Consider the following 15,281-nt stretch of genomic DNA (forward strand, 5'->3'; position numbering starts at 1 on the left):
CAGGGTGACCATCAGCAAGGCATATGGCCTGTCCATGCACTTTTCTCCAGCTGCTGCAGTTCTTCGCTGAAGTCATGCCAGAAGTGGATGTTCTGTATAGCATGCTACAGAAAAGAGAGATCGACACATCTGGCGTGAATCGTGCAGTGGAGAGCTGAAAGAAAGTGAACGTGAAAGAAATGAGAGAGAGAGCAGATGTGATTGCTAGCCAAGCTGGCGCAGCTAAGCGCAGGAAAACAAACACGGCTGCAGTGATGAAGGAGGCCCGCGACACCATGATTGCTCAAGTGGAGGACCGGTTCTCCAAAAGTGACCACCTTATTGCAGCACAGCTGGTGGACTGCTCATTGTTTGCGAAGTTTGTACTGTCATTCCCATTGGCCCAACTCAGCTGTGCTATCAAGCTATGGCCCACAGCCCTGAACAACAAGGACAAGTTGCAAACAGAGCTGGCTACTCTCTACTACCACACTGAGCTGCATACAGGAAAATCAGCACTGTCTCTATTCCAGACCATTCACGAAAACAACCTGCAAGAGGCCTTGTCTGAAACCTGCACTCTGCTAAGGATCATCATCACAACTCCCATGACATCCGCCGAGTCAGAGAGGAACTTTTCAACATTGAAGAGGATTAAGACATTCGCAAGAAACACAATGGGACAACAGCGACTGAACACCCTTGCCATGCTTTCCATTGAAAATCCATTGATCGAGGGACAGATGGATTTCAACAGTAAAGTCATCGAGAGGTTTGCTCACGCAAAGAACTGCCGCGCTACCTTCCTTTTCAAGTGAGCTGGTTTGTTTGGACATGTATGACAAATGGACAGTGCGCCGTTCACTATAGAATATATTGCTTTGTTTTGTAGTCATTTTAATCGTGTTATACTGGCTGTGATATACAGTGGAGGGTTAAATGTGATGTGCAGGCCAAATGCCGAGACCCTTGATATGCACACTTGTTACTTGTCGCTTTCAGAACCCTGGACAGAGCTCGGGCTGTATATTCATATAGCTCCGTTAATTAGCCTAGCCTACTTTGCGTGTGTTAATGTGGCTTTTGTACTGTGTTATAGCCTCTGCTCTGATGATATTTCTTTGACATTTAAAGAAATACAATTGATAAAACTTGATAAAACTTTCCAACAAGTTAACAATGTGCTGCATGCTTGTATTTTGATAAAGCATGCAAGTTATTGAAGACACGTGTCTCATCTTTTTACTTTGTTGCAGTATAGGCAACCTCAATGTAGCGTTCTGTGTCGCGCTGAGCGCTGAAGCGTATTAAGTGTATTCAGTTTCTGCTCCCTGGGACTCACAGCGCAGCCCATAGCCTATACCTACCGAAGACTACCTTTATTTTTTGTGGTGGTGACGTCATACAAAACTGCCCTTCCAGAAATGCCATGCTAAAATCGCCACTGAATACCTTATTGTGAGTCTAAAGTCCTCTACTTCCATACTACTTTAAAATAATCTTCAGATCGCAATTTATAAATAGTTTCAAATTCCCAATGAGGAATAGCAATCAGGAATGGAATAACATTAAGACCAAGTAGGATGACTTTGTGCCATAGGAGTCAATCCCCTCGGCAGCCACAATAGGAGAGCCTCAGGACCCCACATACAAGTACGTACAGTGAGATACACTAGGGTTAGACCTGCCCCTGAGGGGAAACACCCCTACCACAAACCTGCAGTCATTTCACCCATTTCTCAGATACACGCCATAAATGTTCTCCTTATATCTAATTTAAATATTTGTCATTTGTATACTTGTGATGTGAACTGTGTCAGTGTCTGTATACATGTATGTATATTTTGATGTCATGAGGGGTTGTCGCCCCCTCTCGCCCTCCCCACACTACCAGACCAACCATTTTAGGGGCATAGGCTGGTTATCAATCAAAGTTATTGCTCCTACCACTCACGATTCTTTTAGTAGCTGCTGCAGCCACACAGGTTGGATAGGACTGATGGTAGCACGTGGCTGTTTCTTTGGCCACCTTTATTTTTAACAGTTTTTTTTAACTGATTGATGTAAGTGCTTGTGAACATTTGAGTTAATCTGTGATATGCTTTATTTAACCGTATGTGAATAAAGACTTGTCTGGACCTTTACCATGCCTCCCTGAGCCTCTGTACCAGTTAATCAACCCAGCTCCTTAGCCTGTGGAGGCACCTCATGTTCCTCCATATTTTTACACTATTGTTACATATCAACTTGTCTTGTATCAACTCCTGGCTGAATAATGTATTTCTCTACTGGGACAATGATTGATTTGAAGTGCTTGGCTGATTCTAATCATTAACTGCTACTGTACTTGAAAGGATAAACTGTCGGAATATACATATAATCCCATCCAGGGATGTAGTAAAAAGAACAAACCCTGAACACCATGGATTGAATAGGTTGGAAAACCCTAATGATTTAGTGGCATGCACATTGTGTGGTTTAAGTAAAGTTTTGTAAATCAAGCCCTTAACGCAGAGGTTCTCTTCTAGCCAGTTTCTCCGATCATTGCAATGTCTGACAATATAAACAGGCTTACACAAAGCCACTTACACCGAGACGATGACATTTCATAATTCAAGTGCACCAAAAACAGATTTTTATTTTTATTGTACCAAACAGAATGCTTACCGGCAACGGTATTCCATGCTACCACATTGATCATTGGCTGTGTTCCAAAATGCGTTCTGGCACTCTATCTAGAGCATATACTAAGTACATATTTTGGAACACCCTTTCTTTTGATCTATGGAAAAAAATATCTCAAGAAAAAAAAAACAATGGCAACTTTCATAGTCCATTCATTGACTCAAACATAAAATTGAAGTACATTTAATTGAAAGTTATCATTTTAAACTTAAGGCTGCTGAAAACCTTGATGCAATCATTATGTCCTGTACAATCCAATTCTTAATATCATATAGAATTACTGGCTTTATTACCTATACATACATTGCATAGCAATAGTGCCTTGGTGTTTTCGAAGTTGTCAACACTGGCAGCAAAACATTTATGAGATCCGAATCAGCATTCTGTCCACTAGAGACACAATTGGTCATCTTCCAGGATCATTCTTGCATGACAGGGATATTTATGATTTTTCTCATGAACACATTTACACATATTTTCTTTTACAGTCCTATTTCAAGATCCTCGAGTTCTTTCAAGAGTTGACACTCCTTTTCCATCTTGTCAATCTAAAGGAAAAACAAAAATAATTTGAGCATTTCAAGCATTTCTCCATTTTCCCTGATACTTTGAGGTTGGATATACTGTAAATGTATAAAATGTTAACATGTGTCCACTGTGTGGATGGCAGGTGTAAGCACCACATTAAGGTAAAAGCCACTTGTTAGAATAATACCTGGTTCTTCTGCATGGGTTTCCCAGTCGCTTGTTGCTCTTTAAGCTCTTCAATAGCTTTTAGTTTCTGAGGGTAAGTTAGACATAAACAGACTTTTAATAAATTGGTCAGTGTAATTCCTCAACAAATATGATGTGTGTGAGAAAGTATTTCAAGGTTGTGAACAAAATGAAAAGATAAACCAATGTATATTTGTAGGGAATGTAAAAGGCTTACTACATGTAACCACCAAGTATTACAGCAGTGTTATTCTAAGCTAGTAACTAATTCATATTTTTTCAACCTTCTTTAGGTTCTTGATCTTCTTGTCAGTCTCCGGGTCACCACAGGTAGGCCATGCATGGGTACTACTAGCAGGGGAGGGGTCTGACTGGACCTCAGGGGCATCTGCCTTAGTTTCCTTCAGTTACAAAAGAACACAACCTTATCAATGCTTAAGCTTTCTCCTCTTCATTCATCTATTGAGGGGCAATCAATTCAAAGCGACACCTTTACCTCTTTTGCTGCTTTTTTTGCCTCTCGCTTCTTCTGATTCTTCAAAGCCGACTTTGACAGCTGCTTGTCACCTGTAATGCCAGTTCTCATGTTCTGTGGCGGTTCCTCTTCATGCTGACAAATAAAGAGTGGTTCTTTATTAATCTTATCCATCACTATTGCTGTACGTCTAGAATGACTGTTAGGTCTACTCTTCAGATCTTAATTTAATGGAACATTTTCCACTGTACTGTAGACCCTAATCAGAAACTGAATTCTCAAAAACACCACCTTCATCTTATCCATTTCATCAGTTCCAATTTGGTCTCACAGTGGTTAACACTAACAGGTATTACACACTGAGCATAGACAACTTTACATAGTTAGACATAGCTCATGTAGAGACCGATTAGCCCTCTTACTCACCAGTTTGGAGCTGGCGGTGATTGGTTTGTTCCGTAGGGCAGGTGGCCGGTAGGCCTGGGCAGGCCTGGTCTCTGTGCTACCCAGTTCGCTGGGTGCTGCCTGGTACTTCACTGGCCTCTCTGGGAATGTCCCATTTGGGAACGGTTGCCACAAAACCTCCCAAAGCTCTGCACCTGTAGGCGTGTCTTGCTTGTACAGAACTGTGCCCGTGTAGTGCCAGATCTTGTAGCCATTGCTGACTCTTAACCTGGGGGAGCAGGTTGCTGTCACAACATGTTCACCATCTGGGCACCAGGAGAAGTGGGTGGAGTCAGGTGCCTGGGGCTTGGACACCTGTTTGTACTTCTTAACATCCCACACCTCCATCTGACCCCGCAAGTTCCCAAACCCTGCCAGGACCAGGATGTGGCCCTGTGGACTGTAGTAGACTGCATTCCGGGGGCCCGTGCCGAAGTCAAAGACAGGGTCACACTTGAGGTTAAAGACTGTGGCCTTAGCAGGCATGAAGCCGTAGACCACGCAGAACTCTGTGGAGTTAGGGCTCCATGCTACATCGTAAATTGGCCCGTTCTTCGCTGTTCACAACACAGATACGCAAGCACTGATTACCCACAGAGCATCAACAACTTGTATCTTATCTTACATAGTACAGCAATTGTGTAGACATAATTTGAATTGCAAATTGGAGGGAGTTACTCACGTAGCTGCACCACAGCGCTCTCTCCATTAATGGCCAGGTAGTGTAAGGTCTGTTCTCCATAGTATGAGGCCCCCGTTTTATCCACCTCTGTACTAGCATTCACCAACACAGCAGTGGCTAAATGAAAAAAATGAAGCAACACTGCCAAATTTACAACTGCAAAGTCCTCTTCAACCTTTTCCAAATGTCCTGGAATAGCACATCAGCATCCTCCATAATCTTACGCCCCCAGAAAACATTAAAGCACAAATATATCTGAAGTCAATGATGACAAACCTTTTTGGTTCCACAGCATATCAACCCTGTCTGACTTAAAGAAGCTTTTATTAGCCAGAGTAGAGTTTAGGCCCTCAAGATTGGGGTACTGGTAAAGCCGGACAAATGAAGGGGCGGCCTTGCTTCCAGGGACATAAACAGCAACCTTTAGCAGATAGATGCAAAAGTTAATTTCTACTCAAACAAAGTCAGCTCAGCACACAGACAATTGTTGGGGTTTTATGTAGCAACTTATACCTTACTAGGCTGGGTTCCTGGGGACAGCTTAAACTCTGACAACTTCTGCAAGTGAAGCTTATTGGCAATGGTATCTAGAAAAATAGATGTCAACTGGTTAGATAACGTGTACCTTTACCTTTGAAAGTGCACAAGATAAAAAGTTCTCACAGAACATACTTGGTTTATGAGGGCCTGAGTGTGAGGAAGTAAGTAAGAATAGGGTTATGGTTAAGTGTATGCCAAACAAAAACCCTTGATAGCAAAGTTTAACAAACTATACAATTCTATGCACAAGGACTACTTGAAGGACTAAAAATCCCCTGCTGATTTTTGGAGGGAGAGAAATGCTGAATGCTACAATCCCAAGAACACCATCCCCACCGTCAAACACGGAGGTGGAAACATTATGCTTTGGGGTTGTTTCTTTGCTAAGGGTACAGGACGACTTCACTGCATTGAGGGGCCAATGGACGGGGCCATGTACCATAAGATCTTGGACAAGAACCTCCTTCCCTCAGCCAGAGCACTGAGGATGGGTCGTGGATGGGTCTTCCAGCATGACAATGACCCAAAACATACAGCCAAGGCAACAAAGGAGTGGCTCAAGAAGAAGCACACTAAGGTCATGGAGTGGCCGAGTCTCCAGACCTTAATCCTATAGAAAATTTGTGGAGGGAGCTGAAGCTTCGAGTTGCCAAGCAAAAGCCTTGAAACCTTCAGGATTTGGAGAGGATCTGTAAAGAGGAGTGGACCAAAATCTCTCCTGAGATGTGTGCAAACCTGGTGACCAACTATAAGAAACGTCTGACTTCTGTGCTTGCCAGCAAAGGTTTCTCCACCAAGTACTAAGTCATGTTTTGCTTGGGATCAAACACTTATTTCCTTCGATCAAATGCAAATTAATTTATAACTTTATATAATGTGTTTTTTCTGGACTTCTTTGTTGATATTTCTGTCTCTATTTGTTAAAATAAAAGTACCATAAAAATTATAGACCGCTCATTTCTTTGTAATCGGGCAAACTAACAAAATCAGCAGGGGATCAAATAATTATTTCCCCCACTGTATGTCTGCAGAAAGAGTGGGGTGTTAGCTATCATTTGATACCTTGGGTTTGTAGATATCTGTTTTGGTTGTTGAGCTACAGTAAGTGAAGTGGATTTACATACGGTTACAGAATGACAGTAACAGAATGGCTAAATGGGTCCCTAACAGAAATGCCATTAATGTCAACTGCATGTCATCATTCTCAATGGAAGTTACTTACACTCCATATTTGTGTGATTTGTTGCATTTTAAAAGGACTTTTCGGGTAGATGTTATCTTAAGATACTTAGCCATGTTTGACCAGAAAGTCAAAGCCTTTACTTATTGACTCTTACCTTTTATTTGACACCAATTTGATATGCTTCACATGTTTATCCTCATGGGTCTTACACAGAACTGCCCAATAGTAAAGTGACTTACTAAAATTGTTGTTCTCAAAGAAGTGAAGTTCATTATTAACACTCCTCACTGCAATCTTCTCATCATCTGCCCAGCTTGGACACCTGAAGACACAAACATGGACACACAGATATGTAATACCCAGTAATTTTGGTTTCGCTTCACTGAGGGAAATTATACTGACAGGGTGCCGTTATATCGATCCATGACGAGTTCAGAAGCTGCATATCCTCAAAGTTTCCTCACAGAATGTTAAAACACATAATACACACACATTTGCAGACTTACCATCCCTGTACCTTCTTCTGGTAGAAGGCCTTGAGGCAAGCTCCATTTTGCAAGTCCCACAGCTGCAGGTTAGGATCTCCTTGTGGGTTGTCCTGTGTCTCTGACATGAAAAAAGGACACACATCATTACCTCAAGTTAAGAAATATGAGTACTAGTACAGCACAGATATAACCCATAAATCACCATGCACTGTAATGGCCACCATTCAAAATGCCATCTGTAGTCTCAAGCGGAATTAAAGACTTCTCTACTGATGTGCCTGCATAATGTAGACATTAATACTAAACAAACATGTTTTTCCAGTATCAAGAACAGTGTCTCTTTTTTCCACTGTCTGAACAAATCTCTTGAAAGTCATAATTGTATTGCAATGCAACAACACTTACTGCTATATGGCTGCCATGTGGCCAGCAGAGTGTTCTGGGGTGAGAATTCCAACACTGCAGTCTTTGGCAGGTCAAAACACCTGACTGGTGATCCATCTGAAACCCTCACAACACTGACCCTGACAAACATAAAAAGGACATGAGAAACCGCTATGATGACCAGAGAGCCTTAGTGCAGGATGCAAAAAGCAACAATTCTCTAAATTGTTGGTGCTCCCATTAGAAGAAATGCCTTCAACGCAACTTACTTGTCTCCATTGCACCATCCAAACAATGTTCCATCTTTGCTGAAAGCAGTATATCTACTTTGCCGGGAGTCCCTGATAATGAAAGGTATTAAGCAAATGAAATTATTACTCTCCATGAAAAAAGCACCTGCAATACAACAAGAACATTACCTACGTCGTTGGCCTTGCTATATAGTCACCTTTGAAAAGCAGCATTTTCCTCACAGTTTGGTGGTCCACGGAGCAGCAATGTCCCGTCCGATCCCCGGACTGTATTCACAACAACACCAAATACATGTATAATCGATTAGTTTAGTAGGTCTACTAACTACTGAAAAAATTCATATGAATTCAGTTACACTGTCACCAGCGGGTAGACCGTGCTAAATTATTATTCAGAACATTAATAGTCACGATTTCATACGAGCTTTAGATTGAGTAGGTCTCTCGTACAGTCAGTGATCTAACATATAGGTTCTCTGACACTACTGACAGCTTCCATATATGCTGGATAGCTACTAAACTGTAGCTAGCTAGTAGATAGAGTACGCTACATGATATTAGCTCAATCATAGCTCTGGTCCACGTTGTTACGTGTAAGTTACTCTAACGTTATTGATTTTTACACCGTTTGGGTCTAGTATGTAACAAAATCCAGATTCACGTTATTTTAATTATTAATACATTTAGTTCACTGTTCAAAATTAAATTACCCACCTGCTAAAAGAGGTGTGGGGGGCGCCATGATGAGCCGGAAAGAGAATAATCACACAAAGGAAATGCGACTCATTCGAAAGGGGAGTATCATTGCCACATCATCGTAAAATAGGAGATTCCTAATAAATTTAAAACAGTTTGAAAAAATAGTTTTGTACAAGTATCTACTAATCTGATCAATTTTATGTTTTAAGTTTAATTAAAATATGTATTTCTTTCTACATATACATCATATATATATAAAATAATAACAATAATAATAATAATTGTATATATATAAATATATATATATATAATTATATATATATATATATATATATATATATTATAATAATATATACATATAATAATAATATATATATAATTATTATTATTTTTTACTGGATCAAAGCATGACACGACCACGGAATAGAGCCTTCCTCTGTAGGAGTGGTCTAGTTTATGTGTACGTAGACAAGTTCGAGCCTCTGTAGTCATCTCTACACAGCAAGCGATCAAGCCCTGGAAATAACCAACACTGACAGCAACTTCATATACTTTATCTATAAGGCTGTAATACGATTTAAATATGGTAGCAAAACAGAGAATACGCATGGCAAACGAGAAGCACAGCAAAAACATAACACAGAGAGGAAATGTGGCCAAGTCCACGGTAAGTTTTGTGGTGTTCAGCCTTGTCATGAGTTATCATTCAATAATGTATTGAGCTGTCCATTTCTACACTGGTTGCAAATATTTCTTCTTACATTTTTAACAAAAAAAAAGTGATGAGTAGTTAGTTTGCCCGATTAATGGACTGCCTACTAATATATCCTGATGTTAATTTAACCTATTTCTGCAGAGAAATCCTGCGGATGACAAAGTGGCTGTGGGACCATGGCTTCTGGCGCTATTCATATTTGTAGTCTGTGGTTCAGGTGAGATTTCAAATCACAAGCAATCATCAGCAATTGAGGGTTCGCTAGCAAATGTGCTTATTTTTCAGATTTTATATTTGTATCATTAAAGTAACATAAGAGTTGAGTCAGTCTAACACATACATTTCTTTTGCGTATAGTTAGATAGTGTTACTACCCCTACACCCCCCCCCCCCCCCCCAGCTTAATGTTAATCATGTTCTCTGATGATTTTTTCAGCAATTTTCCAGATCATCCAAAGCATCCGAATGGGCATGTAAAGTCAGACCATACCACCATCAATGTTCAGCATTCACCTACACATTCAGTGGTTTTATGTTGCTTTAGGATGGAGATCAACTGCCATCTGTCCATCTTTTTTGTGTTCATTTTCTTTTCCCTTGTTTTGTACTGTCAAACTGGGTTAGAACACCATAGTCATATTTCCCTTGTGCCTTACTTAAATGAGAAAGACAGTCATGGAGTTTCAGCATTATATATTCCAAAACCGAGCTGCTGAGTCACAGATGATTGGGTAATCACATTAAATTGAGATTGTTGTGATTTTGTTTTGCTTTGTCTGTGATAACTTCAGGTTCAAATGTTAATGTGTATCCATTTCATTGTAAAAAGGATGATAAGGAGCTGTCTGTGATCATGTTGTTTCAGGGAAGTATGTGTTTGTACTGTGGCAACTGTTGTATGTGTTGATTGAAGTGCCAAAATAAACAGTGTAATGTCAGACAGTATCCTATGTCAGTTCAAATTCCAGAACAAGAGACCACAGTGACTTCACTCAATATCTCAACTCTTAGCTCTGCTTGGTTGTAAACAGCCAGTATCTGGTGTGTTATACTCTTTATATTATAGTAAATATATTATATTATGTATATTCTGTATTTCCAGTGATTTATTTAGTCACAGAATGGACATGAAGGTCTATTAAATCAGAAGATTTCAAAGTAATGAAATGTGCAACACTGTGTGTAGCATATACTAAATCCGCCTAAATAAATATCTTAAATGGGATCTATCCTATCTGCCTCGTTCTTTTTGAAAAGTAATTCAAATTATGAGAAATAGATTTGCTGCAAAAAAATGTGCCGTCGTGAACGTTGTAGGACTATTTCTCTAATCGGAAGAGTGCATTGCAAGTCCACACTGACTTCAATTTACGTCCGCTCACATGGTTAGAGGAAGTGCCATTCGCACCGAAATAATCCAAAGAGAGTAGGTAGGAAAGAGTGGGCACTCTTAGCTTTTTCCATAGAGCATCGCTTAACGCCAACTGCTAGCGGTTGTTGCTATTGACTAGCAACCCTTTTGCTACATTCCTTGACCATTCCATTTTACATTTTTACATTTTAGACATTTAGCAGAAGCCTTTATCCAAAGCGACTTACAACAAGTACATTTGTCTAAGTAAGTGAATCATCTATACGTCAGTCATCATAAGAAAAACAAATCTATGCTAGGACCAGGGGCCATTGGCAGTCACAATGCTAGAAGAAGGAAGGATGACTTTTTTTATTTCTTCTTGTATTTACAGTAGAGAAACTGTGGGGATGAAGAGGTCTTTAGGAGAGACAGTCAAATAAGTTTCCTCCGTACGTGCTGCTTCCCTGTCTACGACTGGGAGGCATGCGCGCTTCATTCATTCAAACTCACGTTTCGTTTCCACGGAAGCCTGAAACAACTTCATAAGTGACGTTAGTTAGAAAACAAATGTATTATATGATATCATTAAGAAAATTAGGTCGTTGTCACGCTGTTCATTTACAAAAGTAGCTTCGATGCCCATTTGCTGTGCATTTCTCATTTAATTCCCTTGGTCTCTATTTAGAACGTAATCTCCTTTTATAATACGCTTTTATTTTGAAGGTTTCGCCAAACCGGAAGTCCAATAAAATCTGCTGGCTCCACATAGGTGCGCACAGTTTGATTCTCAAATATTTGACTACTACAAAAGGAAGCTTTCTTTCTCAGCCTACACACATTTAAAGCTTTAAAACGTAGCTTGCTCGTTCATTTGCGTTTGACGAGTGGTTTCTCTCTTGATCAATTTCCCAGATGTCTGCTGCCACCCAGAAATGTATTTTCTTTTCGGCATGTGGTTGATACCACGCTGGTAAAGAGCAGGATGAGGAGACACTGACAGCAAAGTCATCCTGAAGTATGACCCAGTCTGACCACATCCGACCGATATGCTAGAATGCTATACTGAAACCATATGATGGATTTAGCGGAGTCAGAGACAATGAAAATTGTACTGAAACAGCGTGAGTACGAAGAATCCATGACGATCAGCGAGTCTTGCCAGGTCATCGGAATAAACTTTTCTGAGTCCACACCTCTGCTTTGGCGTGTGGCTGAGGTGAAAGCGGCCCGTGAAGTGGGCATGATAGGAACCCTAGTCGGCTCGCTCGGCCGACAGCCCCGTCAAAACAGCAGACTGGGCAGACCGCTGGAGCTGATGCAAGAGGAGGGACGACTGCTGGCAGAGCTGGGCAGGGCTTCCCTTATTCCTGCCATGGATCCATTAGTAAATAGCTACATTTTTTTTTGTATCTGTCTAGTACTCTCACAAAATGTTATTGAGATAATTGAATGTATTGGCCACAGTTTGTTACAATACATTCTTGTTAGGGATAGTCCAGGGTTTATAACAGTGCTAAATAACAGTTACAATGGTGTTACATGTTTATCTGAGAAAAAGTACAGTGTCACAGCACATGTCCTGTCTTTATGTTTTTGTATACAGGGTGAGGACAGTAAGGTGAGCCCAGAGCAAGTGGAGCAGTACCAGGCTGGACTGGAGTGCTGCTTTGAGGAACAGAATGCATTGGCATTACATGACAGAAAGACAGCGCTGCTGAGAGTTATGACTGAGAAACAAAAAGGTGATCATCACTCATGGTCCATGCTTATTACAGGCCACACTTATTATTTATACATCAAGCTATGTCTGCGTACAGACAGAGCAGAAGCGAACTGAGGTATACTGTGCTCCACCATAGTTACTGTAAGAGTTCTGGAAAGGACTATGTGAACATAAAATATCTGAGCCAGCGCAGGACAGTATGGGTTGGCCCTGTAGTGTGTAAAGCCTGTCCCAGCTTATCAAGGCTGTGATAAGTTGAATTAAGTGTTCTATCTATTTTCTCTTAGAGGGCTCTGGAAGCAAGGACAGGGCAGTAAGACACCGTCTGGATGGTCTAGATTTTGGATTTTCTTTATCACATTCGGGCATGGCAGTACAGCTCTGCACAGCCAGAGCTGGTTTGGGTCACTGTCCTGAGGAACACAGTTTCCTGGCAGCTGATTGGCCTATGCCCCAGGATGAGGGTTCGGAGACCAGGTTCCATGTCTTCAGGGATCTCAGACGGCAGGGCTATTACCTCACCTCGGCTGGGAAGTTTGGGGGAGACTACTTGGTGTACCCAGGTGGGCTCAGCAAATTATTTCAGTTGTGTGCCAGTGAGTTAGGAAGCCTATCATTGGCAAAAAAAGTAAAAAGATTTAAGTGATCAGAAATGGCTGTCTATGAATCTCATATGTATTTACTTCATTTTAGGTGACCCCCTCCGATTCCATGCTCATTTCATCGCTGTGTGCATCTCTATGCACGAACCAATGTTCCTGTGCGACATTCTGGCCATCGCACGGCTTGGGTCTAACGTGAAGAAGACAGTTCTGCTGTGTTCACCAGATGAAGGCCATGAAGATGGCAGTGGGGAAGTGGTGTACACATCCCTGCAGTGGAGTGGAATGATATAGCATTACAGTGATACTTTAGACTTGAGCATATGGAACTAACAGGGGGCAGGGTTTCAGACATAGGTTTTGCATTGTTCTAAGGCCACCAGGGAGCTACTTATGTCGTATGGCAGTCTGCAGCCATAGGAATCCCATTAAGCGTTTGTGAGTTTTAGTGTATGGTTTACACATTTGGGAGTTTATTTTTAAAGATGCAAAGTCAATTCTAAAGCCATCATCCTTGTCTTTAGTTTTCCTTGGAAGAGAGTGGAATCTGCTGTGAAGTGTATGAAATATGATGTGAGCATTGATGTAAATAAAGTTGGTTTTTGCACCTAGTGTTTTTGACTGTCTACATAGAGCTGTGTTCAAGACACAATGAAATGTGCATTAGGGTAATGTGAAAGTAGCATGACTTTATGGGGGTATTGCTGTCATCTTGTTTAGCTTATTTTACTTTAAAACGTGTGCACAGAATTTAGATTGACAGGTGATAGATTTATCATTGCTATGTCCTCGACACCTCTGGTTTTGAGCACACTTATATTTTTAAAGAGTTCAATTGTATCACCATCATGTATTTGTGTTTTTTCATGAAACATTAACAACATTTTCTTCATGAAAAGGTTGTGTAATTACAATGTTTTGCCATATTTTATGAAATACCAGGCTACTATTCCTATTCCTATTTCACAAATTGCATGCTTTCCGCACTAGCCTATTGACGTCTCCCCTTCTACTTTTTTGTTTTGAAATTTGTTGTCAACCACAGAAAGATTGAATAAGAAGCATGAAAACAAGCATTGTGATTGACCGAGAGGTGTTCAAAACAGTGATTTAACTATTATGATATTTCTACGCTGCAGTAGATGTATGTATGTTCCCTTGACAACGTTTATAGTTTTGGGAACTATATTCCTCTGCGAAGGGCAGAAACCTCCACAATCTATCACAAAATAAATACTTAAAGCATAGTTTTCTTGTCACCATTTTCGGATTTGTTATGTAACCGTTGTATAAAAGCAATAATGCCCTCAAGGCCGTGACTTATCGTCAATATTGTCAGTTGGTAGGGGTTTGCCGGTAGGACGGGAAATCCGATTCGGTGTGAATATCTACTCGGGTAGCATCTATTTTCAGGTCATTTCCGGGTTTTGATATTGCGCAATAATCATAATTATGAGTCTGTCTTTAATGGATGTTTTCGGGTACAATTTAACTAATATGCGTTTGTATTTATGGTTCGTAAATTAGGTGTAATTTAGCTAATATGCATTTGTATCGAGCTAGCTTTATGTAATATAGAGAATCACTAGTATTTATCCAATTAAACATTATGCAGCCATAAGTGCTGTTCAACTCGATCATTAAAATTAAATCACCAGAGTAAATGATCACACGGAGTCGGATTTCCACACCGTGACAGGTCGTCGTATGCACTTGTTGCCTCCCTTTCTCACGTAGTCCGCATAGCATGATAGAGATGTCCCTGCTCTTTTACGCGTGAAGGCCGATTCATGCTTCATCGACAACAACGCAACCTGGGGTCTGAGTAAATTCGTGAAGGTCGCGAAACTGTTGGAGAGGAGGTTGCACAGGGGTTCGCGATCCTCTCTCGATTTCTCAATGAGCGACCTGGCGCGTAGATGTACACACCATCGACTGGTTGGTTAATGAATGGAGGCGGAGCAAAAATAGTTTTTCAGTAGCTAAAAGCGCCGGAGACTGAGACAAACTATCCTGAGGTAAATACAGGCAGTTTTGTTTACTAGCTAGCTAGTTAGCTTTGTTTGTTAACTAGCCCCTACTGCTACCCTACTTTAACTGCAGCTGTTCTCAACCATTATCAATCAATCAATCAATCAATCAATCAATCAATCAAGCTTTATTTATATAGCGCCTTTCATACAAAATTGCAATACAATGTGCTTAACAGTAAAATTGAAAATACATAAGTTCAGAACATACAAGCATACATACATACATATATACATAGAGAATAGAATATAAATATAAATAATAATGGATTAAGAGGGTAAATAAAAAGAAAACAAAAATAGAAGGGCAAATGGATTAAGAGAAAGCTAAGC

The 15,281-nt window shown here is 40.5% G+C and overlaps 3 protein-coding genes across 3 annotated transcripts; 2 read left to right on the plus strand and 1 right to left on the minus strand.

The window, feature by feature from the left end:
* Positions 1 to 2,607: 2,607 nt before the first annotated feature.
* On the minus strand, positions 2,608 to 8,583 carry eif2a (eukaryotic translation initiation factor 2A). Its single transcript, XM_083695027.1, has 14 exons — positions 8,540 to 8,583; positions 8,023 to 8,092; positions 7,844 to 7,915; positions 7,596 to 7,714; positions 7,209 to 7,308; positions 6,942 to 7,024; positions 5,493 to 5,566; positions 5,256 to 5,400; positions 4,980 to 5,096; positions 4,280 to 4,854; positions 3,875 to 3,988; positions 3,663 to 3,779; positions 3,380 to 3,445; positions 2,608 to 3,212 (listed from the first exon to the last, which is right to left on the minus strand). Exons 1-14 carry the CDS (start codon positions 8,565 to 8,567, stop codon positions 3,147 to 3,149), a joined length of 1,746 nt encoding a protein of 581 aa, XP_083551153.1. The 5' UTR covers positions 8,568 to 8,583; the 3' UTR covers positions 2,608 to 3,146.
* Positions 8,584 to 9,013: 430 nt separating this feature from the next.
* LOC310822923 (stress-associated endoplasmic reticulum protein 1) lies at positions 9,014 to 10,457 on the plus strand. Its single transcript, XM_083695503.1, has 3 exons — positions 9,014 to 9,191; positions 9,381 to 9,456; positions 9,676 to 10,457. Exons 1-3 carry the CDS (start codon positions 9,108 to 9,110, stop codon positions 9,714 to 9,716), a joined length of 201 nt encoding a protein of 66 aa, XP_083551629.1. The 5' UTR covers positions 9,014 to 9,107; the 3' UTR covers positions 9,717 to 10,457.
* Positions 10,458 to 11,311: 854 nt separating this feature from the next.
* On the plus strand, positions 11,312 to 13,860 carry tsen34 (TSEN34 tRNA splicing endonuclease subunit). The gene is made up of 4 exons (XM_083695611.1): positions 11,312 to 11,977; positions 12,197 to 12,335; positions 12,604 to 12,879; positions 13,010 to 13,860. Exons 1-4 carry the CDS (start codon positions 11,666 to 11,668, stop codon positions 13,210 to 13,212), a joined length of 930 nt encoding a protein of 309 aa, XP_083551737.1. The 5' UTR covers positions 11,312 to 11,665; the 3' UTR covers positions 13,213 to 13,860.
* Positions 13,861 to 15,281: the final 1,421 nt, after the last annotated feature.

The sequence above is a fragment of the Argentina silus genome (genome assembly GCF_951799395.1).
Source record: "Argentina silus genome assembly, chromosome: X".
NCBI classification, from domain to species: Eukaryota; Metazoa; Chordata; class Actinopteri; order Argentiniformes; family Argentinidae; genus Argentina; species Argentina silus.

What these genes read in the sequence shown, in the direction of transcription:
- eif2a (XM_083695027.1), bottom strand. Translation starts at nt 8,567, where the DNA reads ATGGCGCCCCCCACACCTCTTTTAGCAG. An exon ending in CAGAAGAAGGTACAGGGATG is followed by an intron (nt 7,025 to 7,208) that starts GTAAGTCTGCAA and finishes TTGTGTCTTCAG; the next exon opens with GTGTCCAAGCTGGGCAGATG. An exon ending in TCACCGCCAGCTCCAAACTG is followed by an intron (nt 3,989 to 4,279) that starts GTGAGTAAGAGG and finishes TTTATTTGTCAG; the next exon opens with CATGAAGAGGAACCGCCACA.
- LOC310822923 (XM_083695503.1), top strand. Translation starts at nt 9,108, where the DNA reads ATGGTAGCAAAACAGAGAATACGCATGGCAAACGAGAAGCACAGCAAA. An exon ending in GAAATGTGGCCAAGTCCACG is followed by an intron (nt 9,192 to 9,380) that starts GTAAGTTTTGTG and finishes CTATTTCTGCAG; the next exon opens with AGAAATCCTGCGGATGACAA. An exon ending in ATTTGTAGTCTGTGGTTCAG is followed by an intron (nt 9,457 to 9,675) that starts GTGAGATTTCAA and finishes TGATTTTTTCAG; the next exon opens with CAATTTTCCAGATCATCCAA.
- tsen34 (XM_083695611.1), top strand. Translation starts at nt 11,666, where the DNA reads ATGATGGATTTAGCGGAGTCAGAGACAATGAAAATTGTACTGAAACAG. An exon ending in TTCCTGCCATGGATCCATTA is followed by an intron (nt 11,978 to 12,196) that starts GTAAATAGCTAC and finishes TTTTGTATACAG; the next exon opens with GGTGAGGACAGTAAGGTGAG. An exon ending in TATGACTGAGAAACAAAAAG is followed by an intron (nt 12,336 to 12,603) that starts GTGATCATCACT and finishes ATTTTCTCTTAG; the next exon opens with AGGGCTCTGGAAGCAAGGAC.